The sequence below is a fragment of the Delphinapterus leucas genome, chromosome 3 (assembly GCF_059928025.1).
Source record: "Delphinapterus leucas isolate spDelLeu-1000000601 "Yukka" chromosome 3, BTC_Dleu_Yukka2, whole genome shotgun sequence".
Classification (NCBI taxonomy): Eukaryota; Metazoa; Chordata; class Mammalia; order Artiodactyla; family Monodontidae; genus Delphinapterus; species Delphinapterus leucas.
In genome coordinates, this window is record NC_143131.1 from 79,620,447 (window position 1) to 79,644,841 (window position 24,395).

The window sequence follows — 24,395 nt, forward strand, 5'->3', positions numbered from 1 at the left end:
GCCCAAACACACTAACTTTCAGAGTGGATGGGTGTAGGGATCAAAGAAAAACTACGTGGCTCACGCAGAATCATGGATTATTCTAGACTGAAGAGCCTTTCACAATAAAGAAAAAGGACTCAGTGACTCATACAGAGTTACTTTGCTGCTGCAAGACAAAGTCAGGCCTGGGTTTCAGACCTCCTGACTCCATTTCTAATTCTCTGACAAGGTGCTCGGGGACTAGACAATTTTAACAATTGTCTCAATAATCCACTCGACCTTGGACGCCCAAGACTCCCATACACCTAAAAACTCAAACACACAGTAGTTTTAAGGGCTCATGTAAGAAAGAAAATGCAGATTTTCTCATGCTCTATCAATGAATTCATTCGAAAAATTCATTGAGTACTCTATGTTCCTACCGAATGTGTGCCAATCATGAGAAAAATACAGCCTCTGTCCTTTGCTATCTGCCCAATAATATAGTTGTGCTTGTCTTTAAAGTCAGAAGGCAAGGACTTCTCTGGTGGCGCAGTGGTTAAGAATCCACCTGCCAATGCAGGGGACACGGGTTCAAGCCCTGGTCTGGGAAGATCCCATGTGCCGTGGAGCAACTAAGCCCATGCACCACAACTACTGAGCCTGCGCTCTAGAGCCCACAAGCCACAGCTACTGAAGCCCGCGAGCCACAACTACTGAAGCCCGCACACATAGAGCCCATGCTCCGCAACAAGAAGCCACCGCAATGAGAAGCCTGGGCACCATAACGAGGAGTAGCCCCCGCTCACTGCAACTAGAGAAAGCCTACGCATAGCAACGAAGACCCAATACAGCCAAAAATAAATAAATAAATAAATTTATTTTTAAAAAATTAATTTAATGTCAGAAGGCAAAATTATCTCCATGACATGTGCCTCAGGAACCTGCCAGGTTTTAATGACTTGAGGGCCTGCTGAGCTGAGGGGGGAGATGCCAATTAGGAGGATATAATCTACTGCTGGGGTCAGTAAATGCCACACTTTGTAACACCTGTGCCGAATCTATACCTTGTTTGGATAAGGGATATGGAATGCTGAAATAATCCTCATAAAATTCTAGAAGAGTCACCGCGGCATCCAGTGCATAACCTGCCTGATTTATCTTGTCTGGAACAGCATACACGGAAACCTGAAGAGAAAGGTACACGAAAGTTATCCAAATGCCACAGTGGCTTCTCTAGAAGACTGACATTAACAGCTTCATATTGTGGGATATGGTTGCCAATATTAAGAAAGACAGTTGGAAGTTCTATTTCTTATATTAATGCTGACTGTTCCTGATCAACCCCCCCTTCTGAAAACTACAACAAACGCTGGATAACAAATACAAACATGTCTTTTTAAATGTTTACATGAGATAGTGAAAGAGTAAAGCCGACTTAGTTGCCAAAAATGAAGGGACAGTAGAACCCTGAGAAGTCAGCAGAGCACTGCAGCCAGCTTTTGCCCTGAGGACACTGGCCTAGTACAGATGGACTTGAGTTTGGGTTTTCATGGCATTAAAGAACTCAGGGGATAGGAGACAAAGTCCCAAGCCTGCCCAAGGTGGGAAACCTGATAGGAAATGTACCCCTATTTAAATAAATGAGGTAACTTCAAATAAAGTATCCCGTCCCTCCTCTCCAAAAATCTTATTTGCATTCAGAGCCACAGCGCACAGTTGAGCAGGTTGTTCACTACACAATGGTACCCACCCGAGTAGCAAGTGCTCTTTGAAACAAGATCTTTTTCTCTAGTACTCCAGTATTCCCTGGCCCAAATGCTCTCCCCAGAGCCATTTAATACTCCAAGCAGACTGCTCTATCTCACTTCCTTCCCATGGTTAGAAACTCCCGCTCAGGTAGTCCGTGACATTCACTTCCAAACTGCATGAAGTTATACACAGGAGCAACCTTAGAAACCATTGCAGGATCTAGTCCAACTTACACATTTTAAAGAAGTATAAGCTAACTTCCAAGGGGAGCAGGGCAAAAGGGAGCAGAAAGTCAGTTAGTGGTGGAGCCAGGACCATGACCCAGGCCAGCCCAGGCCTCGCCGCATGTTTTTGCTATTAGAACCCCACTGTAAATATGAGTATCTGAGACAACGGGATGACCAACCAACTGGTTTGCCCAAGACTGAGGGGATTCCTAGGATGCAGGACCTCCAGTTTTAAAACCAAGACAGTCCCAGGCAGGCCAGGACAAGCTGGTCACCCTATGTGACAATTGCAGGTTCACCTTGATGCCACTTTTGGTCATCTTGCTGACAGACTTAAAATCTGAAACAATGAAGGCCACCAGGTAGGTGCTCATCTTCACGGTCACATCAAAATGGTCTTCTACGAGTCCTTCAGCAACAGTCACAGATTTAACCTAAAATCAGAATAACTGAAATCATCAAATACAATTACCCAAGACATTGAAAACATTTTATCAAGAGAAATTTCCTAACTCTCAGGCATACTGAAAGTATATGACATGACATTTGTATAATTATTTTAAAATATCTCTTTCCGGGGCTTCCCTGGTGGCGCAGTGGTTGAGAGTCCACCTGCTGATGCAGGAGACGCAGGTTCGTGCCCCGGTCCGGGAAGATCCCACATGCCGCGGAGCGGCTGGGCCCGTGAGCCATGGCCACTGGGCCTGCGCATCCGGAGCCTGTGCTCCGCAACGGAAGAGGCCACAGCAGTGAGAGGCCCGCGTACCGCAAAAAATATATATATATATCTCTTTCCGATATCTGATTATAATTTAGACATTAAGGCCAAACCATTCTACTCCATTTCTTTCTTTATCGAGATATAATTCACACACCATAAAGTTCACCATTTTAAAGTATACAATTCAGTAGTTTTTATTATATTCACAGTTATACAACCATCACCACTTAATTTCTTTTAAATAATCCAGATGATCACAAACTCACTCATATTTGGCACATGAGGATTGATAACATGGGTGAGACAAAGCAAAACCGAGATTGCTGGCTTTGCCAAGATGTAGCTCACTTAAATACAAGGTATGAGAATGATCTGGAAATGCAGTGTCTGATAGGGGTCACCGAGGACAACCTAAAAAGAGCTTCTACTTTCCTAAACAGTTGAAAGTAACCCATGCCTGGGCCTGACCCTGCAAAGCCTCCTCCAAACTCTGATTTGCTTCACTGGAATCAGTTTTTCAATGCAATCAGGGAGCAGCGTTGGGGTGTAGGGTAGGGTTGGGGTGATAAAGGTACAGTCTAAGATGTCGGCTTCCAGAGAAGAAAGTCTAATGCCTCAGCCAACAGAAAGCACTGGGCAGGACCCTGGAGAGAAGACCATCCAGAACTAATCTGAGAAATTCCATGTTAACACATGCATTTTTCCTGTAATCTTATTTCTACCTCTATTTCTCTGCCCCCTTATCCTTCTTCTTCTTCTTTTTTTAAAAAATTTATTTATTTATTTATTTATGGCTGCATTGGGTCTTTGTTGCTGTGCATGGACTTTCTCTAGTTGCGCCGAGCAGGGGCTACTCTTTGTTGCAGTGCGCGGGCTTCTCATTGCGGTGGCTTCTCTTGTTGCACAGCACAGGCTCTAGGTGTGCAGGCTTCAGTAGCTGTGGCATGCGGGCTTCAGCAGTTGTGGCTCATGGGCTCTAGAGCACAGGCTCAGTAGTTGTGGTGCACAGGCTTAGTTGCTCCGCAGCATGTGGGATCTTCCCAGACCAGGGCTTGAACCCGTGTCCCCTGCACTAGCAGGCGGATTCTTAACCACTGCACCACCATGGAAGCCCCACCTCATCCTTCTTTTTAGTACCCACCAGCCACAAGCTATGGTGCCTGCTGGTCACCCTTTGATCATTCAAACCCTAACTCTGATAGTCAACCTAGGTTTACTCTTGAAGGACCCGAAATTACCTTTCTTTATAAAATGCCTTCAACCTACCCCTAACAATAATTTCTGTTCTTGACATTGTTTTAATTATTAGCACAATGTCAAGAATAGAAATTTAGATGTGATTAACTCCTGCTCCAAACACTTCAGTGTTTCAAAGGTGTATCTGCTTTTCTAGCCTCCAAAAAGATCCTTTGAGACCCCACTGTCCTTCCCCTCAACCCCAAGTCTGCGTCTTGAGTTCAGGCCACCCTGTTAAATTTCTGCCAAGGGAAGAGCTTTCTTGTTCAAGAGCAAGATTACATTAGATTTTCTGATCCTCAACAAGTGGGTCCCGGACATCCATGGATTTAGACTTCAGCGTCTTTGGGGAGCCTTGGGGCTCTTGCCTTCCCCCTGCAAGCCTACAAAATCTCCACCAATCTTGTTTAGTGGGTCAGTCTGTCCCTCATTTCCAAACCACCCCTGTTCCTTTTTTCTCCTTAAGCTGTAATTCTCTAATTAGAGAACTCACTCCCATCCCAGGGAGCAATACCATAATATTTGGGGAGGGAACTATAATTTGAAAAAGGATTTTCTCTATCTCAAATTTATATTAGGAAAATGGCATAACTGTTTCTTATCTTTCTATATACAAATGTGGTGGGGAGAGAGACAAAAGTTATTGGCTGGTAAGGATTCACAAAAGTCTGCTTTTTATACAGCCTTCTAGGAGGGAATGGCAGACTCCCTTTTAAGGGATCCTTAAGGGATTCAGCGAGCAATATAGAGTTCTAAAGGTTGAGAAATACTGTACTAGAGGTTGGCTTGTGGCTCTGTGAGTCCCTTCATGTGAAGCTAATGCCTCCCGAGTCAGCACAGGGATGAGGCGTGATACCCTTCTGGACTCTGGGCAAAGCCTATTCCACCCTGAGTCTCATCCACAGTGAGCTTCTCTGAACAAAGGGTGTGTGTGCTTCTGGAGTTGGTATGCATCCGGTGTAGAATGACAGCTCAGCTTATGTTTTCCCAGTGCTACCAGAATCATAGGATAACGGCACTTACTAAGTAATTTTATTCATTTGGCGAGGTCATCTTCTCCTCACTACTTTTAAAAATCAGAGGGGTTTTGGACTAGCAGATGCAAACTATTATATATAGAAGAGATAAACAGCAAGGTCCTATTGTATAGCACAGGAAACTATATTCAATATCCTGTAATAAACCATAATGGAAAAGAAAAAAAACATAAAAATAAATAAAGAAATAAGAATCAGAGGGAAAACTGTCCACATCTGCTTTGAAACTGGGAACTGAGCTAGCTATCATTACTTACCTTTACTACTGTAATAATCTTAAAATATTACTGTTTTTTCTTTTTCCATCTGACCAACTTTGTGCCATAGTTACATATTGCATAGCTAATATTATTAGTAATATAGTATATAGAAATTATAAAAAATAACTATATCGGGCTTCCCTGGTGGCGCAGTGGTTGGGAGTCCGCCTGCCGATGCAGGGGACGCGGGTTCGTGCCCCGGTCCGGGAAGATCCCACATGCCGCGGAGCGGCTGGGCCCGTGAGCCATGGCCGCTGAGCCATGGCCGCTGAGCCTGCGCATCTGGAGCCTGTGCTCCGCAACGGGAGAGGCCACAACAGTGAGAGGCCCGTGTACCGCAAAAAAAAAAAAAAATAACTATATCATAGAAACATGGCCTTATTCAACAAAGCATTCCCTTTAAAATCAAGAGCATATGAGAAAATAAAAGTGAAAGTGCTTTGTGAAGGGCACTCTCAGTTAACCTGACCTGAATTGTCTATAAAGTTTCCCTCCCATCAACACCGCACCTGCAATGTCACTCTTACCTAAATTTTGCATGTTTTTAGGGACAATATTTTTCTTTGACTATAAATAAATTGTTACTTGAACCAAAAGCATAGGTTGGAAATGAAATAGAAAAGTTAGCTATCTGTAGGCAATAAAACAAACAGAACAGGCAACCTGAATGTTAACTATCAGTGAGGTAATACAAATCACAGTGAATCAATGGACTTTTCTTGTGAGTAGACACACAGGAGTTTAGGCTCACCAGTGGCATGTTGGAGATGGCGAAGTGTCTTGGTTCCCTTCTGACCTTGATTGAAAAACTCGCTTTGAAAGCAGGTTCATCAAAGCAGGGAAAGGCCATTCTGGCCGCAGTCGGTTCAAACTGTGTTGATGCAAGTATCCTAAAATTACGACAAGGGAAATAAAAATACACCATGAAGCACCAGGGACTGTCAGTTAGGTGTGTGATCATTTTTTAATTCCTAAAGTTATCATAATCTTGATGAATCTCACTATTAAAAATTTTTTATATGACAAAAGCTATCATAAACTAAAAGACAAGCAAAAGAAAACAGGGAAAATTGATTGAAAGGTATTTGACAAAAGGTTAATAACCTGAACAGATAATGAGCTCTTAAAAATATGTAAGAATTATACCCAGCAACCAAGTAGAATAGCAGGCAGAGGTCATAAATCAGCAACTCACAAAAGAAGAACCTACAAATAGTCGATAAACACATCCGAAGCTGCACAGCTTCCTTAATGATCGATGTAATAAATTAAAGGGAAAAGTCCATTGGTGTTTTGGCTTTAAAAGGATTGCCAATATACAGTATTAGTGAGGAATATGGCAAGGGATATCAAAAGTTTATTGACCCTTTGACTTAGCAATTTTACTTCTAGGCATTTATTCTGAAGAAATGATGTACGAAGATGCTTGTCAAATTATTGCTGATGCCAAAAAGTTGGAAACAACCTAATTTCCATCCATCGGGGATTAGTTAAATAAACCAACACACAAACATACATTTTAATAAAGTCGTTAAAATGACATATAGGGATAGTCATCCGTGTAAAATACATCTCCTCAACATATTAAAAAAATTCCCTCGTGAAACAGAAAATATAACATGGCTCCATTTACATAAAATAATGTGTATGCATATCCAGAAAAAAGTCTAAAGGATATTCCCCTGAAACAGAAGCAGTAGTTATCTCTAGAGGCTATAATGAGGGTACATTTTACTTTCTAAAAAATTCTTTTTGGTAGTATCTGACTTTTTTTACCTCAAAAAAATAATATGAAATCCGAAAGTTAGTATAATCTACTAACAAATGAAATTTGATTTTAAAATTTAGTATAAAATCTCCCAAAATATCTTATTAAAAACAGAACTAGGGCTTCCCTGGTGGCGCAGTGGTTGGGAGTCCACCTGCCGATGCAGGGGACGCGGGTTTGTGCCCCGGTCCGGGAGGATCCCACGTGCCGCGGAGAGGCTGGGCCCGTGGGCCATGGCTGCTGGGCCTGCGTGTCCGGAGCCTTGCTCCGCAACGGGAGAGGCCACAGCAGTGAGAGGCCCGCGTACCGCAAAAAAAAACAAAACAAAAAACAAACAAAAAAAAACACAACTAAAGCAAGGCAGGAGAGGATCACTAAAAAAGTTTTAACTGAGACAAAAATATTAATATTTCCTCTAATTGGCTGTATGGGTTGAATTGTGTCCCCTAAAAAGATACATTGAAGTCTTATTACCTAATATCTGTGTAACTTTATATAGAAATAGGGTCTTTACAGATGTAATCAAGTTCAGATGAGGCCATCAGGTTGGGCCCTAATCCAACAGAATTGGTGTCCTTATAAGAAGAGGGAAATTTGGAGAATGGCCATGTGACAGGCAGGCAGAGACTGGACTGATGTAGCTGCAAAGCCAAGGAATGTCAAAGACTGATGGCACCACAAGCTAGCAAGAGGCAAAGAGGGGCTCAGAGACTTAGAGCATAGGCCTCCTGACACCTTGATTTTGGACTTCCAGCCTCCAGAACTGTGAGAGAAAAAATTTCTATTGTTTTATGCCACCCAGTTTATGTACTTTGTTAAAGCAACCCTTGGAAACTAGTACATAGGCCAAGAGAATTTAAAATATTTATTATATGCCAGAAATCTAATTAAATAAACAAATAGGTATTCCCTCTGATAGAGCTGGAGGAAAGAAAACTGGTTAAAACAGAATGAAAAAGGAGATCCCCCAAAACAGGGAAAACACTATGAGCCATTTTTAAATCTACAAAGAGATGCAAAACAAAACCAAAGAAAGAATTCAACAATCAAGGGAATTTTACAAGACAATCCACCTGAAGTAACAAATTTCGTGTGGGTAGCATTTGAACTTTTAAAAAAAAAAGAGAGAAAGAGACAAAAAAATACCTCATTTCCCCTTCCTTGGTTCTGTAGGTGCTTTTATAAAATCCATAGAAACTCTCAGAAAGATTGCCAGCATAGTCAATGACAATGGTGTACAGGAGCCCGACCACCAGGGGCTCAGGAGCCAGGAGTGCGATTTGCTCCTGAGGCGGGTATTCCAGGACTCTCAGCGGCTCTTCAGACTGCCTCTCACCAGCTCCCTTCCTCAGGGCGGCCTTAGATATTTGCAGGTGGTGACTATGCAGGATGATGGTACTGGTGGGCTTGCTGGCTGTGATTTCTATTTCCGTGGTTCCCCCGAAAGTCAGAGTGGTGAGGTTGGCATGAATCATGAGATCGTAATGAAGTGGGATGATGTGCTCAGGAAGTCGCATTTTATTCCAAGGAAATGGTGCCCTGTTACTAGCCTTTGGAGATGTTGTTTCACTGCTCTGACACCAGGATGGAGTTGCCACAGTTAAGAGCATCAACAGTGATGAAAGCAGAAGGGATATGGTCACAAGGGGCCGTTTGACAGACAGAGGTATCATCTTGCTTGAACTGCCTAGTGGCACAAATGTGTAAAAGAAAAAAAAAAGAGTCACTAAAATATTATCAGGACAGCATAATTTCAGAATGTATCCATCCAGAATGAACAGATACAGATACAAACTTTCAAAAGTACTAGGTCTTTTCCTGAAAGTAAAATTACCTTCCCTGTGTTAATGATTCATAAGAAGAAAGAAGTTTATGGTCAGCAACAATCATTAACACCTACTGTAAAGCATCATTTGGCTTTCAAAGTTTAAATTAACTCTTATCAGTCAGCGTTCTCTGTTGAAAGTAAGAACAAGCTCTGGCTGAGGATCCTGAGTAGCTCACTAAATGGGTCACAGGGTTGCCAGGTTATTTGGGAAACCAGGCTCATAAAACAGGCAAAAATGGGCGGCCAGAACCACATCAGAGAAACACCTGATCAGGTGACCACCCCCTACCCACACTGGACCTTAGAAGAATAGGAAGGAAACATACATGCTCAGGACTAAGTGTGGGGGGAAAGGCAAGTATTTGTAACAGTAAGCCTTCATAACACTGGCATCTTTGTCAAACTGTCCTGCCAAAAGCTGATTTAGTATCTATTTAGCCAGGGAAGGCTTTAGAGTGACTTTTCATGATAGTTTGTGACAATCCCCTGGTTTCTCTCTTACACTCTATCCAACAAATAAGTGTTGCATGCCTGCTACCTACAAGGCTGTGTGCTGAGTACCGTGTGGGATATAAGAAGATACAAGACACAAATCCCATAATCAAGGACTTCAAAATCTGGAAGGGCAGAAAACATACATACACAAAGAGTAAAACACAACAAAGTGTGGAGTGCTTTAAAAATAATAATAGGGACTTCCCTGGCAGTCCAGTGGTTAAGACTCCACGTTTCCACTGCAGGGAGCATGGGTTTGATCCCTGGTCAGGGAACTAAGATCCCACATGCCGCATAGTGTGGCCAAAAAAAAAAGGAAGAAGAAGAAGAAGAGTGCTGAGGGAGAATGGAATGGTATTTCCAAAGGGAGAGAGTGACTTTGGCTGCAGAGTGATGCTGAGATGCCTTTATGCAAGAGCAGCATTGGGAGTGGTCTGGAAGGACGGGTCGGATTTGGAAGTGAAGGGAGGGCATCAGAGGCACTTCAGGTGGAGCAAGCCAGAGCAGTAGCTACAGCACAAAAGGAGAAAGGATAGGGCTGTTCGGGCAATCCATGTGGACAGAAGCAAACCCCAGGAGAACTTGCTGGAGAATAATTATTCACAAGGCAAGGAGGGGGGTGACTCTAAGGTTACACTCAAAGCACACAAGGAGGCATGATGCAGACCATATTTTGCACTTCATTAAGGCCATGGGACATAAAAGAAATGCGAATTTTAAGGGAGTTGGCAATCCATGCCCAGAAAACCAAGCATACATTTTTCTCTCTCTTAGACAAAGCTGCCTCTCTAATAGCAGTTGGCCAGGAGTGGCTTCTGTCAGGTGAGCTCAGGTTATTGAAATGATGGTGGTACACTGGATTCTTCCTCTATGTTAGTGGTTCTCAACTTTGGCTGCATATTAATGTCATCTAGGAAGCTCTTAAAATAATGACTGGGGCTTCCCTGGTGGCGCAGTGGTTGAGAGTCCGCCTGCCAATGCGGGGGACACGGGTTCGTGCCCCGGTCCGGGAAGATCCCACATGCCGCGGAGCGGCTGGGCCCATGAGCCATGGCCGCTGAGCCTGCACGTCCAGAGCCTGTGCTCCACAATGGGAGAGGCCACAACAGTGAGAGGCCCGCGTACTGCAAAAAAAACCAAAACAAAACAAAAAATAATAATGACTGATGCCTGGATCCCTAGGTCAGGGCATCATAATTGTTTTTAAACTTCCCCGAAATTCTATTGAAGAGCCAGATTGAGGAACCTCCTAGATAATCCTTGCCAAGCCATGGTCTTATCCCTTGATCTCTATGTGGGGAACACTACTTCAGGGGAATGACTGATGTGCTATCCCCACCCTTCACTCTCCATTCTGCTCCCTTCCGAAGCACACAGCTACAAGTACTGACCTCTCGCTTCCCCACGGAGTAGATCTGCAGGCTACATAAACAGAAGGGATGCAAGCACCGTAGAGACAGTCAACAATGGAGACACTCTAATCCCAGCTCAAAAGGCACCACCCAAATGAGACAGAAAAGAAATGTGAACAGGAAGAACAGGGGTTTCTGTTTTTGTGTTTCTTCGGTTTTGTTGTTGTTGTTGTCTAGGAACCAGCTAAAGGATGCTTCCAGCCATGGAGGATTGGAGTGATCTGGAAGAGAAGAATAAAGTTTAAACACCAAAATAGTAAAGAGTTCCTGCCCCTACCTCCTCAGGCAGAATCCCAGGGCAGAATGATGGATCTCCCTTGAAGTTGAGGGGCCAGAGGTAAAAAGAACTTGCGTGATGCTTCCATTTGGAACTCCTGATGACAGCAGCTTAGTGGGTGTGGCCTGCGCCCCAAGATGGCAGAGAGCACAGGGGAGGTGGCAGGTTCAGGCATGCAAGGGCTCTGGGAGTCCTCAAGGGTTCTCCAACAGCCCAAGAAGAGATCTAAAAATTCCAACTCGTTCTGAGCAGACAGCAAGGCCCACAGGCTGCTGAAGGGGTTGGCGGTGGCACCTCATAGCAAAGGCCTTGCAGTGTTGGGTCCAAGAGAGGAGGAAACCAAAGAGATAATGGCTGTGTCTCAGAGAAGATGCAGGGCCAGGAAACCAAAGTGGAACACGTGATATAGACAGCATAAATGTTGGAATGCATACATACATATATAATTATTGCTATATCAACTATATATATATATTAGGTTTACAGTCAGAAAAGAAAATCTGGCTTTGAGTTCTTGCTCTGACACCTACTATGACCTTGGGCAGGTTGCTGAACCCTGGTTCCATTTTCTTCGTGTGTAAAACGAGATAACACCTCTCTCACAGGATTGTTGTGAAAATTAAGTTAAAATATGTTCAATTACTCATTCCACAGATATGTATTGAGGGTGTATTATGCGCGAGGGTTTTGCGGGGCAGTGCAAGACAGCACAGGTCCCTGACCTCAAAGAGCATATAGTGGGGGTGGGGTGACTTTTAACAAGTTTACACAAATACAAACATAGATAGTTACCAACCATGATTAGCTATGAAGAAAAAAGCAACGCACATACTGAAAGAGAGAAACAGGGCGAACTGATGTACACTGGGGGCTCTCTGAGATGTTTAGCTGAGATTTAAAGGACAAATTCACGTCAGCTGAGGAAAGAGGGAGAGAGTTTTGCAAACAGAGGGAACAGCACACATACTTGCAAGCTCAGGGGCAGTAGAGAGTGCTAGTTATTTATAAAGTCAATGAAGCTGAAGCCCAGCATGTGGCAGAAAGATGCACCTGGAGAGGTGGGCAGGGGCCAGACCACCACACACCTTCTAGGCATCTTAAGGATTTTGGATCCTATCCTAAGGGCAATGAGAAACCATAGGGATTTGAGCTAGGAGATCTAGCTAGGATCCAGTTCACACCTAAAGAAAATCACCCTTGTTGCTGTGTGGAGAGTGGAAGACTGGAAAGAAGTAAGAGTGAAGGCCAAGAGACCACTTAGAAAGTAGTGTAGACAAAATAAGAGAGTGGTTCATACTCGGATGGTGTCTACAGAAAGAATTGGGGGGGGCGGGGTGGAGACAGAGAGATGGATGAATTCAACATCTATATTTAGGATGGATTAGAAGTAGGGAGTGAGGGAAAGTACAGGATGTATCAGGATGGCTGCCAGGTTTCTACAGTGAACTTCTGGGTAGTCACAGGTGCCCTTTATTGAAATGGAGAAGGCCAGAAGTGGAAGAGATTTAAAAGGGAGAAGAGGTAATGAAGGGTTCATTTTTTAATATGTTTAATTTGTGCTGTCTATGAGATATCCAGGGGGATTTATCAAGAAGGCAGTTAAATATACACAGATTGAGGGCACAGAGATAAGGGTTTTAAAGGAATTTCCTGTACTTGACTGTACTCCTTTAAAGTTTTAAAAAGTATCTTCCTTTGGCATCTGATCTTACTAAAGCTTCTTTCACAATGTTGTGGATAAAAGTACAGCAGTAACAGAGTACCTAACTTTACTTCACAGCCAGAAAGAGTTCAAGATACTTTAGGAACCTTACTGCCTTTGGTGATTCTGACTTTTCCCACTTACACAGGAAGTCAGGGGCAACTGGTCCTGGGCTATCTCATACTTCCCTTCATTGGGACACTATGGAATGTGAAATCCATCACCAAGAAGTAATGGACCTTCTTCCAAAATGCTCTGAACAATGAAATTGATAACAGCTTGTCACTGCTGGTAAATAATAAAAATGTTTAATCAGTTCAATTTAACATATTAGAATTTATCTATTTAGGCCCACCTGAAAATGTGCTACATATCAGTACAATTCCAACTCCATGGAAAAAGAGACAACCCTGGCCAATTTTTTTAAGTTTTGGGTTTTTTTTTTAAGTTGTCGACCACATCCCTAATTGAGAGCAAATACTCTGGGGATTCAGTAGAAAACAGAGCATTTCTTTCTGAACCTGGCCTCACAAAGAACCTCCATGAAAAAGGTAAGGAAGTGTCTGCACTTCTCCTTCCTCATGAAATTAACTTGCAGGCCCACCAGGCGTGTAAGACACCCAGAGAGGGAATTTTAATTTGCTCAAACAGTAGTGTTTTAACTCGATAAACCCAGGCTGAGCCAAAGAGAAGGGAGGACAGACAACTACTAGCAACAAGTACAGGAGACGAAGGGAGAGAACTGATCTTGAGGACACTTAACTCTTATTCCCAGAACACCCCCGCGCCTGCAAGTAACCAAAGCCACGTACGTTTCTCTATTATCTGCAAGGCGCCCTCCTCGGCCTAACCCCACAATCCAGCCACCAGTTCACTTGGCCCTACTCGGCAGTCCGGTGGACGCGGCGGGCAGGAACCCAGCCTCCGGGAGGAGCGCAGAATGAGGCTCCCGCCTGCCGGCCGGGAAGTGGCACAGCCCAGGGAGCGCATGGAGCGGACACACCAGCCCTGCGCCCTTGTCCATCTCCCAGTGGAAAAGAGGGACAAGGACGCGAGCAGGACTGGGCCCGCGCCAACCCCGCCGCCCTCCCCACGGACATGATCCCCAGCCCCACGACTCCCCCCAGCCCCACTTCGCAGCCCCCTGGTTCTCTTCCTCCCCGCGCCCTGGACCCCAGGCCTCCCCAGCATAGGGGGCATGCCTGGGCCCCGTCCTTCCCCAACCACGCAGCCCCCTCCCCGCGGGGCGCACTGGGGACGGTAGTGCTGTACCTGGGGCTCGGGGACCACACCGCTGCTGCCTGCCTTGGCCGCCCCGGGACCGAAAGTGAAAGTGGAGCCGGAGCTGCACGCAGAAGCGCGGGGTCGAGCCTCGGCAGGCGCAGGGGCGCCCCAGGCCGAGGCGGTAGCTGGGGAAGGGAAAGCCCGGAAGTGGGGACGAACAGACATCGCTGTTCCCAAAACAGGAGTTCACAAAACAGTGCGGCAGCAAGGGAAGCCGCAGGGTTGCACTGCTGGGGGCCCAGGCGGGACGGAGCACCCCTTTAGGAATGCAGAACATTTCCCCTGCGTGTGTCTCTGGAGTTTTGGTTTGGTTTTTCATTGATTAGCCTTTGGTGCAGCGAAGGTTTGGGGCTTAAGAACTGGGCCGGGGCTCTTAGAGGACTCTTCGGTGGACCGGAGCTCCCCTCTATCCCAGCCTGAGCCAGCTCAAAGCCCCTTGGACGCAAGGGGTGTCCATCATCTCACCTCCGCAAATGGGCTGAGAGCCCTCGGGCCCGCCTCAGAGTGAAACAGGAACCCAGAGCAGTTCTTGGTTTTTGCAAAATGCTGAACCGTCTGGGCGTTCACCTGTAGAGGGGTTCGGCTGGAGACACCGAAGAGAAAGAAAGGGAAACAGAGGCCCGGAACTGCCCCACCAATACCAAGGGGCCCTTGGACCCCAAGGGTTTGCTGCTCCCCACATTAAAAACTCTCCCTCCCTGCTTTTTCAAATCAAATGACCTTTGCTCCCCTTAAAACATTAAGACTGGATGAAATGTCTCAGAAAGCCCATCTTTAAACAGTTCAGGGTAAACGAGGTAACAAGCCAAGAAAACAGAAATATTCATACTCACGAAATGCTGCCACGGCCCCTCTGGGATTTTTCCTCACTATACTCGGGCTTTCTCCTCTCACTTCTTTCTCTGCTGCCTTGCCTTTGAGAACCTGGGGTTCCAAGTCGCTAGAACAGTATTTCTCAGCTTTCCCCCCTCAGTCTTATGCCTCCTTTTGAAAAACATAATATTTTGTTCTGCACATTCTCTCCAGTCAAGGATATTTTGTAACATAAAATTAACACCCTGTCCCCAAGCCCAACCAGAGTGGAACCAAGGGAAGTTTTTTCACTAAAATTCAACAAGAAACCAACTTTGGGATCAGGTAGTTTCTGCGTTTGAAATTTCTGCATGTTTGCAGGGGTGTCAGTGGACAGCTATAGCCTCCAAGGCCTCTGGGTGTCAGTGAGTGATCCCAATTTTTTCAGATGAGAGCTTCCTGTCCAGTAAACTCATGCATTTCTTTGTTTTCATATTTATATTTTGGGATATGATGCTTTCCCTTCAGTTTCTAATAAGTTTAGTTTCTTTTACAATATTTCTTGATGGTCAGGATGGAAGGAAGTGAAAGCACTAAATAGGCTGGAGGCTGCTATAAGTGACAAGTGAGAAGGCAGGAAGAGGGGAATGAATGCCTTTACAGATACCTGGGAAGACAGACGGGAGCCAGACTCACCCAGACTTTAGACTCATTTACAGTGGCCAAGAGTCCCTCTTCAGAGTCCAAGGGCACTACAAATAAAGCAATTAAAGACAGGATTTGGCAGTATTCCCCTGTAGTTTCAAAGCTCTAGCAGGGTTCTGTGGGATCCAGGCCTTGGAGTGAGGACTTTAAACTTGAAGGAGTCCCACTTGTAGAGTCTGTGAGATCAAAACTTAGCAGCTACCAAGCTTAGAAATGGTACTAGAGGGAAGCAGACAGAAAGAAAGGGCATCTTGGTTTATGGATTACTTACCAACTGTTAGATACTGTGCTAGATGCTAGTCATGTGCATTTGTGTGTATATGTATGTATAATTTAATCTTTTCAGCAGTCATGTAATGTAGGTATTATGCTTCATAAATGAGAAAAGCTAGAGAGGCTCTCAACTTGCTCGAAGAGAAAATAAGAAGTGAAACCTAAATGTGAGCCCTGGGTGGGTCAGTTTGACTCCAAAGTGCATGTTTTTTCCACCAACTCACACAGCTTCCTCAGCTAGCTGTTATTTACTTCCTCTCCCTCCTCACCTAGCCCCCAACTTCACTTGGCACTTCAAGCTTTGCTCTCTTCCAGGCAGCCTCTAGGAATTTCCCACCCTGAAAAACCTTCCTGGAGCCTCCACATTTCCTCCCAGTGGATATTCGCTTACGCTTCTGTAACTAAGACATCAGTAGTTTAAGGACACAAAGCTTTATTTCTCACTCATGGTACACAGCCATTGTCTGTAGGCAGGGTCCTCTGCCCTGCACAGCCCATCGGGGCTCAGTGTGACAGAGGATCGTCATCTTGTAGGTGCATCCATCTGAAGCTTTTGGCCTTCTTGATCACCATGGCAAGGAAGAGGAAGCCTAGAGAATCATGCATCAGCCTTTTCCCACCTCAGCGCTGAATAATACACATCCCTTCCACTCACATTTCATTGCCCAGAACTAGCTACAGGGTCTCCTGCAAATGCAGGGAGAGGATGGTAAACATTAATACTGTCCTCCACACAGTGTAAGAGGGTCAGTTGGTCCTATGCATTTCAAAAGCTTCTCAGTGTCCTTAGTCTCAGATGGAAGGTGGGAGGAGGAGGGAGTCGACCTCAGGCTTTCGCCATTGTGATGGGTACAACCTTGGCTTATTACTAATCAATTTCTTTTTTTTCAGATTGGATTCCAGATTTTGATCAAGTGGTGTTCAGTTTTGCTTTAAGTAATTGCATCAGTTCTGTCTTCATTAGCTTTTGTCAATTAATGTCAGCATTTGGCTCATTTCTTCTCTTTTGCTGCCAGAGTTGCTGCCATTTTAACTATGTCACCACTCTCCTTCTCGATATAAAGTCTTACCCGGAATCATGATGTAGAAAACAGACAAACCAGGGCTGTTCTGACAAACCCACCCATTTAGTCCCTGCCAGCTGTCTCTCAACCCCATTCCCACACCTCCCACACACACACACTGTGGGTCCCTGAGGCACCTCCACAGGCTCCTATGGCCCCAGAACTTAATTTTTTTAAACACCACCTTAAAAAAGAAAAAAAAAAAAAAAAAGAATAGCAATGTCCTTCATTCTTGATAAAGAGGATGATACTTTTTTTTCCTACATGCCAAACTGCAAGCCAGGCCTACTCAACAAAATCTATACCATTTTATTGAACATCAGAAACAAGGAAGAAGGCATAGATGCCAAGTTAAAAGAAACACTACTTCAAAGCAGGCCACTGACCCCATAAGAACAAATAAATTCCTCTGAAACATTGTGGTTTGAAAGCATTTACATATACTCTATCTCATTGGACCCTCAGAGTGCACTTGTGTAGGTGGCTTCTAGTTCCATTTTTCTATAAGGATTTGAGATGGTGAGTGACCTACAAGGCAGGGCCCACCATGTGGAGACAGCTTGCTCTAAAGTGAAGCCAATTCAAAGTAAAGTAGAATTGACAGAGAGAAACAGACAGAGAAAATAACCCCATTGAGGCTGTCAGCCCCAGCTGTCCTGAGTAAGCCCTACCCTTGGACCTTCCAGTCAAGAGAAGCAACGAATTCCTTTCTTGATTCAGCCAGTTTGTCAAGCTTCAGAAAGAGTCCTGAGTCGCCACTATGACAGAGCACTAGAGAGGGAGTGATGGATGCCAGCTTCTGTAGGAACAATGAGAGTGACCAAAACTGCTGTCAGACTACTAGGACTGCTAGGTCCTGAAGAACTTTCTGGGTGACTTGAGGACTGATGACTTGTTTCCCATTTCCCCCCTCCTCAGACATCTATTTGACCTACTCCTGCCACAGAGGGAAACCTGAGCATGCCCCCGGTTCTCACAGCCTGATGGAACCCAAGGACCACACCCCTCTTCTGTCCCTCCTCAGTAAGCAGGAGGTCCCCCTCACTACTCTTCAGCCCACGTTCTATATTCCTATGGCTTTTCCCTTTGCTCATTTCAACTAGGAGGTAAATCACCATAACGCATGTTTTTAAAATTTGCATTTCTTTCATTACTATGAGATTGAACACTACACTGAACATATGTTAATTAGATGTTTTTACTTTTTATTTCCTCTTCCGAGAATTATATGTTTTTGTTTGTTGCCAATTTATCTACTGGAAAATCATTACTTAGTTATATAAAAATTATCTATGACACACAAGAGAAATCCATGAATTCCATTAAAAATGTAAAATATCACAATCAGTAAGGCTCTGTTGTTTCAAAGCAATCCCACAAATACATCTAAATGAATCATGTCAATTTCTTTAAAATCCAGACCTATGCCTGCTGTTAAGTTATTTGAGATGTTGGAGCTTACCAGATATTGTTAATCTGACATTAAAGCAAATCTTGGTTCAGGAAACCTGGTATTTAGGTTTGATGTTGTTTATAGCTCCCTCTGCCACAGCAACTGCACATTCCATCCAAAAGCAGCAGAATACACATTCTTCTCAAGTGCACATGGAACATTTTCCAGGATTGATCACATGCTGGGCCACAAAGTGAGCCTCAGTAAATTTAAGAAAACTGAAATCATATCAAGCGTCTTTTCCAACCACACTATGAGATTAGAAATCAATTACAAGAAAAAAACTGTAAAAAACACAAACACGTGGAAGCTAAACAATATGTTACTAAACAATCAATGGATCAGTGAAAAAATCCAAGAGCAAATCAAAAAGTACCTAGAGACAAATGGAAATGAAAGCACAATGATCCAAAACCTAAGGAAAGCAGCAAAAGCAGTTCTAAGAGGGAAGTTAGATAGCAATACAATCTTACCTCAGGAAACAAGAAAAATATCAAATAAACAACCTAACCTTACACCTAAAGCACCTGGAGAAAGAAGAACAAACAAAACCCAAAGTTAGTAGAAGGAAAGAAATCATAAAGGTCAGAGCAGAAATAAATGAAATAGAGACAAAGAAAACCATAGAAAAGATCAATGAAACTAAAAACTGATTCTTTGAAAAGATAAACAAAATTGATAAACCTTTAGCCAGACACATCAAGGAAAAACAAAAGAGGAGAGGGCTCAAGCAATAAAATTAGAAATGAAAAAGAAGAATTTACAGTGGACATCACAGAAATATGAAGGATCATAAGAGACTACTACAAGCAACTATATGCTAATAAAATGGAAAACCTAGAAGAAATGGACAAATTCTGAGAAAGGTACAATATCCCAAGTCTGAACCAGGAGGAACTAGAAAATATGAACATACTGATCACAAGTACTGAAATTGAAACTGTGATTTTAAAACTCCCAACAAACGAAAGTCCAGGACCAGGGCTTCCCTGGTAGTGCAGTGGTTGAGAATCTGCCTGCCAATGCAGGGGACACGGGTTCGAGCCCTGGTCTGGGAAGATCCCACATGCCGCGGAGCAACTAGGCCCATGAGCCACAACTACTGAGCCTGCGTGTCTGGAGCTTGTGCTCCGCAACAAGAGAGGCCGCGACAGTGAGAGGCCCATGCTCGCCGCAACTAAAGAAAGCCCACACACAGAAATGAAGACCCAACACAGCCAAAAATAAATAAATAAATAAAATTTTAAAAAAAAAGGAAAGCAAGGATGTTTTTCAATAGTCACTGCAATGTTGAAAGGACAATGGAGCCAACTTAAAGTTAGTCCTGGTTAACTTACCTCAATTTGAACTTTCAAAAAAAAAAAGATAATTATGGCTAATTGAAATGAGTTGCATCTGTGAAAATCCATGAGTCTGTAATGGTGCTCAAAAAAAAAAGAAAAATCTACATATATTGTATAAAAGGAAATTGTGACCTAAATATGGCAAATAAAATAGAATATGCTTAATTTAAAAAAAAAAAAAAGTCCAGGACCAGATGGCTTCACAGGCGAATTCTAACAAATATTTAGAGAAGAGTTAACACCTATCCTTCTGAAACTATTCCAAAAAATCACAGAGGAAGGAACACTCCCAAACTTATTCTATGAGGCCACCATCACCCTGATACCAAAACCAGACAAAGATACCACCAAAAAAAGAGAAAATTATAGGCCAATATTACTGAGGAACATAGATGCAAAAATCCTCAACAAAATGCTAGCAAATCGAATCCAACAATACATGAAAAAGATCATACACCATAATCAAGTGGGATTTATTCCAGGGATGCAAGGATTTTGCAATCTCCGCAAATCAATCAGTGTGGTAAACCACATCAACAGATTGAAGAATAAAAACTCTATGATCCTCTCAATAGATGCAGAAAAAGCTTTCGACAAAATTCAACACCCATTTATGATAAAAAAAAAAAAAAATCTCCAGGAAGTGGGCATAGAGGGAACCTAACTCAGCATAATAAAGGCCATATATGATAAACCCACAGCTAACATCATATTCAACAGTGAAAAGCCAAAAGCATTTCCTCTAAGATCAGGAACAAAGCAAGGATGTTCACTCTCGCCACTTCTATTTGACCTAGTTTTGGAAGTCCTAGCCATGGCAATCAGAGAAGAAAAAGAAATAAAGGGAATCCAAATTGGAAAAGAAGAAGTAAAACTATCACTGCTTGCAGATGACATGACACTATACATAGAAAATCCTGAAGACATTACTAGAAAACTACTAGAGCTCATCAATGAATTTGGTAAAGTTGCAGGATACAAAATTAATACACAGAAATCTGTTGCATTTCTATACATTAACAATGAAAGATCATAAAGAGAAATTAAGGAAACACTCCCATTTACCACTGCATAAAAAAAGAATAAAATACCTAGGAATAAACCTACCTAAGGAGGCAAAAGACCTGTATGCAGAAAAGTATAAGATGCTGATGAAAGAAATCAAAGATGACACAAACAGATGGAAAGGTATACCATGTTCTTGGATTGGAAGAATCAATATTGTCAAATGATCATACTACCCAAGGCAATCTATAAATTCAATGCAATCCCTATCAAATTACCAATGGCATTTTTCACAGAACTAGAATAAAAAATCTTAAAATTTGTATGGAGACACAAAAAAACCCTGAATATCCAAAGCAATTTTGAGAAAGAAAAATAGAGCTGGAGGAATCAGGCTCCCTGACTTCAGACTCTACTAGAAAGCTACAGTCATCAAAAACAGCACAAAAACAGAAATATAGATCAGTGGAACAGGATAAAAAGCCTAGAGATAAGCCCATGCACCTGTGATCATTAATCTATGACAAAGACAGCAAGACTATGCAATGGAGAAAAGACAGTCTCTTCAATAAGTGGTGCTGGGAAAACTGCACAGCTACATGCAAAAGAAAAAGAAAAAGAAATTAGAACATTCTTTAACACCATACATGAAAATAAACTCAAAATGGATCAAAGACCTAAATGTAAGGCTGGTTACTATAAAACTCTAGAGGAAAACATAGGCAGAACACTCTTTGACATAAATCACAGCAATATCTTTTTTTTGTGGTACGCAGGCCTCTCACTGTTGTGGCCTCTCCCGTTGCAGAGCACAGGCTCCGGACATGCAGGCTCAGCAGCCATGGCTCACGGGCCTAGCTGCTCCGTGTCACGTGGGATCTTCCCGGACCGGGGCATGAACCCGTGTCCCCTGCATCGGCAGGCAGACTCTCAACCACTGCGCCACCAGGGAAGCCCAGCAATATCTTTTTGAATTCACCTCTTAGAGTAATGGAAATAAAAGCAAAAATAAACAAATTGGGCCTAATTAAACTCAAAAGCTTTTCCACAGCAAAGGGAACCATAAACAAAACGAAAACACAAACCACAGAATGGGAGAAAGTATTTGCAAATGATGCGACTGACAAGGGGTCAATCTCTAAAACTTACAAACAGCTCGTATGGCTCAATATCAAAAAAAACCAGAAAAAAACAGTAAAAAAAAATGGGCAGAAGACCTAAATAGACATCTCTCCAAAAAAGACACAGATGGCCAATAGGCACGTGAAAAGATGCTCAACATCACTAATTATTAGAGAAATATCAATCAAAACTGCCATGAGGTATCACTTCACACAGTCAGATTGGCCATCATCAAAAAGTCTACAAACAATAAATGCTGGAGAGGGTGTGGAGAAAAGGGAACTGTTCTTCTACACTGTTGGTGGGAATGTAAATTGGTACAGACACTATGGAGAACACTATGGAGGTTCCTTAAGAAACTAAAAATAGAGCTACCATATGATTTAGCTATCCCACTCCTGAGCATATATCCAGAGATAATAATGGTTCAAAAGGATACATGTACCCCAGTGTTTATTGCAGCACTGTTTACAATAGCCAAGACATGGAAGCAACCTAAATGTCCATTGACAGATGAATGGATAAAGAAGATGTGGTACATACATACAATGGAATATTACTGAGCCATTAAAAAGAATGAAATGATGCCATTTGCGGCAATATGGATGGACCTGGAGATTATCATACTAAGTGAAGTAAGTCAGACAGAGAAGGACAAATATCATATGTTATCTCATATGTGGAATCTAAAAAAAAAATGATACAAATGAACTTATTTACAAAACAGAAACAAACTCACAGACATAGAAAACAAATTTATGGTTACCAGGGGGAAAGAGGGGAAAGGGATAGATTGGGAGTTTGAGATTGCCATGTATACACTGCTATGTTTAAAATAGATAACCAACAAGGACCTACTTTACAGCACAGGGAATTCTGCTCAATATTCTGTAATAAACTAAATGGGAAAAGAATTTGAAAAAGAATAAATATATATGTCGGGGCTTCCCTGGTGGCGCAGCGGTTGAGAATCTGCCTGCTAATGCAGGGGACACGGGTTCGAGCCCTGGTCTGGGAGGATCCCACATGCTGCGGAGCAACTAGGCCCGTGAGCCACAACTACTGAGCCTGCGCGTCTGGAGCCTGTGCTCCGCAACGAGAGGCTGAGATAATCAGAGGCCCGCACAGCGCGATGAAGAGTGGCCCCCGCTTGCCACAACGAGAGAAAGCCCTTGCACAGAAATGAAGACCCAACACAACCAAAATAAATAAATAAATTACTAAAAAAAATATATATATATGTATAACTGAATCATTTTGCTGTACATCTGAAAGTAACACAACATTGGTAATCAGCTATACTCCAATATAAAAGAAAAATTAAAATAATAATAAACTACATTGTTATTAACCTCGAAAATAAATAAACAAAAACGTTGCTAATGCTAAAAAAAAAAAAAAAAAGAGTTATCCAGGAGCGGGCATGTTCTTTGCATATGCCAAAATGAATAATAAAAATAGGTTTAAAAACATAGGTACATTTGTCAACTGTATTTTCTAAAGAACCATAGCATGCTAGCAAACAGTTCTCATGCTCTCTCACATACAGGGGGGAACGGAAGAATCTATCTACCGCATTAATGTTACTGTACATTGAAGGTATTTCTGTTATTATAATCATAGGTTGTGATAGCCTATGTCCTTGATGCAAGAAGGATATGTAGATCAAGAAAGTGATTGATGAGGGAACAATTGGTCAGAAACTAAGGAAGGACCTTGACTCTAGAGACTAGAAAGATTTGATTCTTCATTGGGCTGAAGATGTGAATATCTCCCAAATAAGAAATGAGAAATTAATAGCTGGCTGAAATTTTTCACTTATGGAAAATGAGTCATCTTCTGACTCCCAGAAGAACTGATTCCAAACTCAGGAGAAAGATGACATCTGAGATTATGACCAATAAAGAGTCCAGAGCTCAATAAATTGATTTAAACAATAAATGGATTTGATAAAGAAGATGACTAAATGTAGGAAGAGCTTTTACAGGCTAGGGAATATATTATAGGCCCAGTAAAAGCCCAAAGTCAAAGAGAGTTTTGTGAGAGAGACAAAGGAAGATAGGTCCATAGGGCTGGAGCCAGGGCAAGCCCTGAGAAGGCCAGGGCAACTTCAGAGAAGCACTGCAGATCTGAGTCATTTGAGCCCAATACCAGAAATTCCAGAGAGACCCAAAGGATGAACCAGCTCCAGAAGAAGGACCAACCAAATCTACCTCAGGGCAGAAGGCTGAGGATCTTTGCCTCATGTCCATTGCCCAACTCCCAACCCAGAAAGACTACAAGGGGTGGAAGGCTCAGGAATGAGTGGGTGGATCAGCCAAAGATGTCAAAACAAAACTCCAATTAAATTATTGAGAATTCTGGGCTCTTCTGTTTTTGTAGCATCGTTTTGCTACAGAGGAAGCCCTCTCTGGCTTCCCAGTCCTGGTGGTAGCTTGCTAAGCTCTTATAGAATCTGTACTAGCCTAGCAGTCCAACAATTCCCCATCTAAAGGATGAAAAGTGCAAAATCATAATATAGTAAAATTTTATATTACTCACTTAACCTTTGTAGTGCACTAGTAAATAAAATACCCAAACTACTGAAGTTTCTTCCTTCCTTTCTTTTCTTTTTCCTTCTTCCTACCTTTCTTTCAGCAGTTATTAACTGATGCAGTGAGTAAAGAGAAGCAAAGGAA

The 24,395-nt window shown here is 42.8% G+C and overlaps 1 protein-coding gene across 4 annotated transcripts in view; it reads right to left on the bottom strand.

Moving 5' to 3' along the window:
• Window positions 1–14,101, bottom strand: part of ERAP1 (endoplasmic reticulum aminopeptidase 1) — a 34,285-nt gene extending 20,184 nt beyond the window's left edge. The window contains exons 1-6 of one of the 4 annotated variants that reach the window (XM_022592304.3): window positions 13,949–14,062; window positions 10,677–10,918; window positions 8,109–8,649; window positions 5,946–6,084; window positions 2,240–2,374; window positions 1,029–1,149 (exon numbers count right to left, since the gene is read on the bottom strand). In XM_022592304.3, the coding sequence (XP_022448012.1) occupies window positions 1,029–1,149; window positions 2,240–2,374; window positions 5,946–6,084; window positions 8,109–8,635 (922 nt within the window). In that variant the 5' untranslated portion in view covers window positions 8,636–8,649; window positions 10,677–10,918; window positions 13,949–14,062. Of the gene's footprint in view, window positions 1–1,028; window positions 1,150–2,239; window positions 2,375–5,945; window positions 6,085–8,108; window positions 8,650–10,676; window positions 10,944–10,974; window positions 13,591–13,948 lie in introns of those variants that run through there. The other 3 variants (XM_089909126.1, XM_022592312.3, XM_089909127.1) reach the window with 3 other exon arrangements.
• Window positions 14,102–24,395: the final 10,294 nt, after the last annotated feature.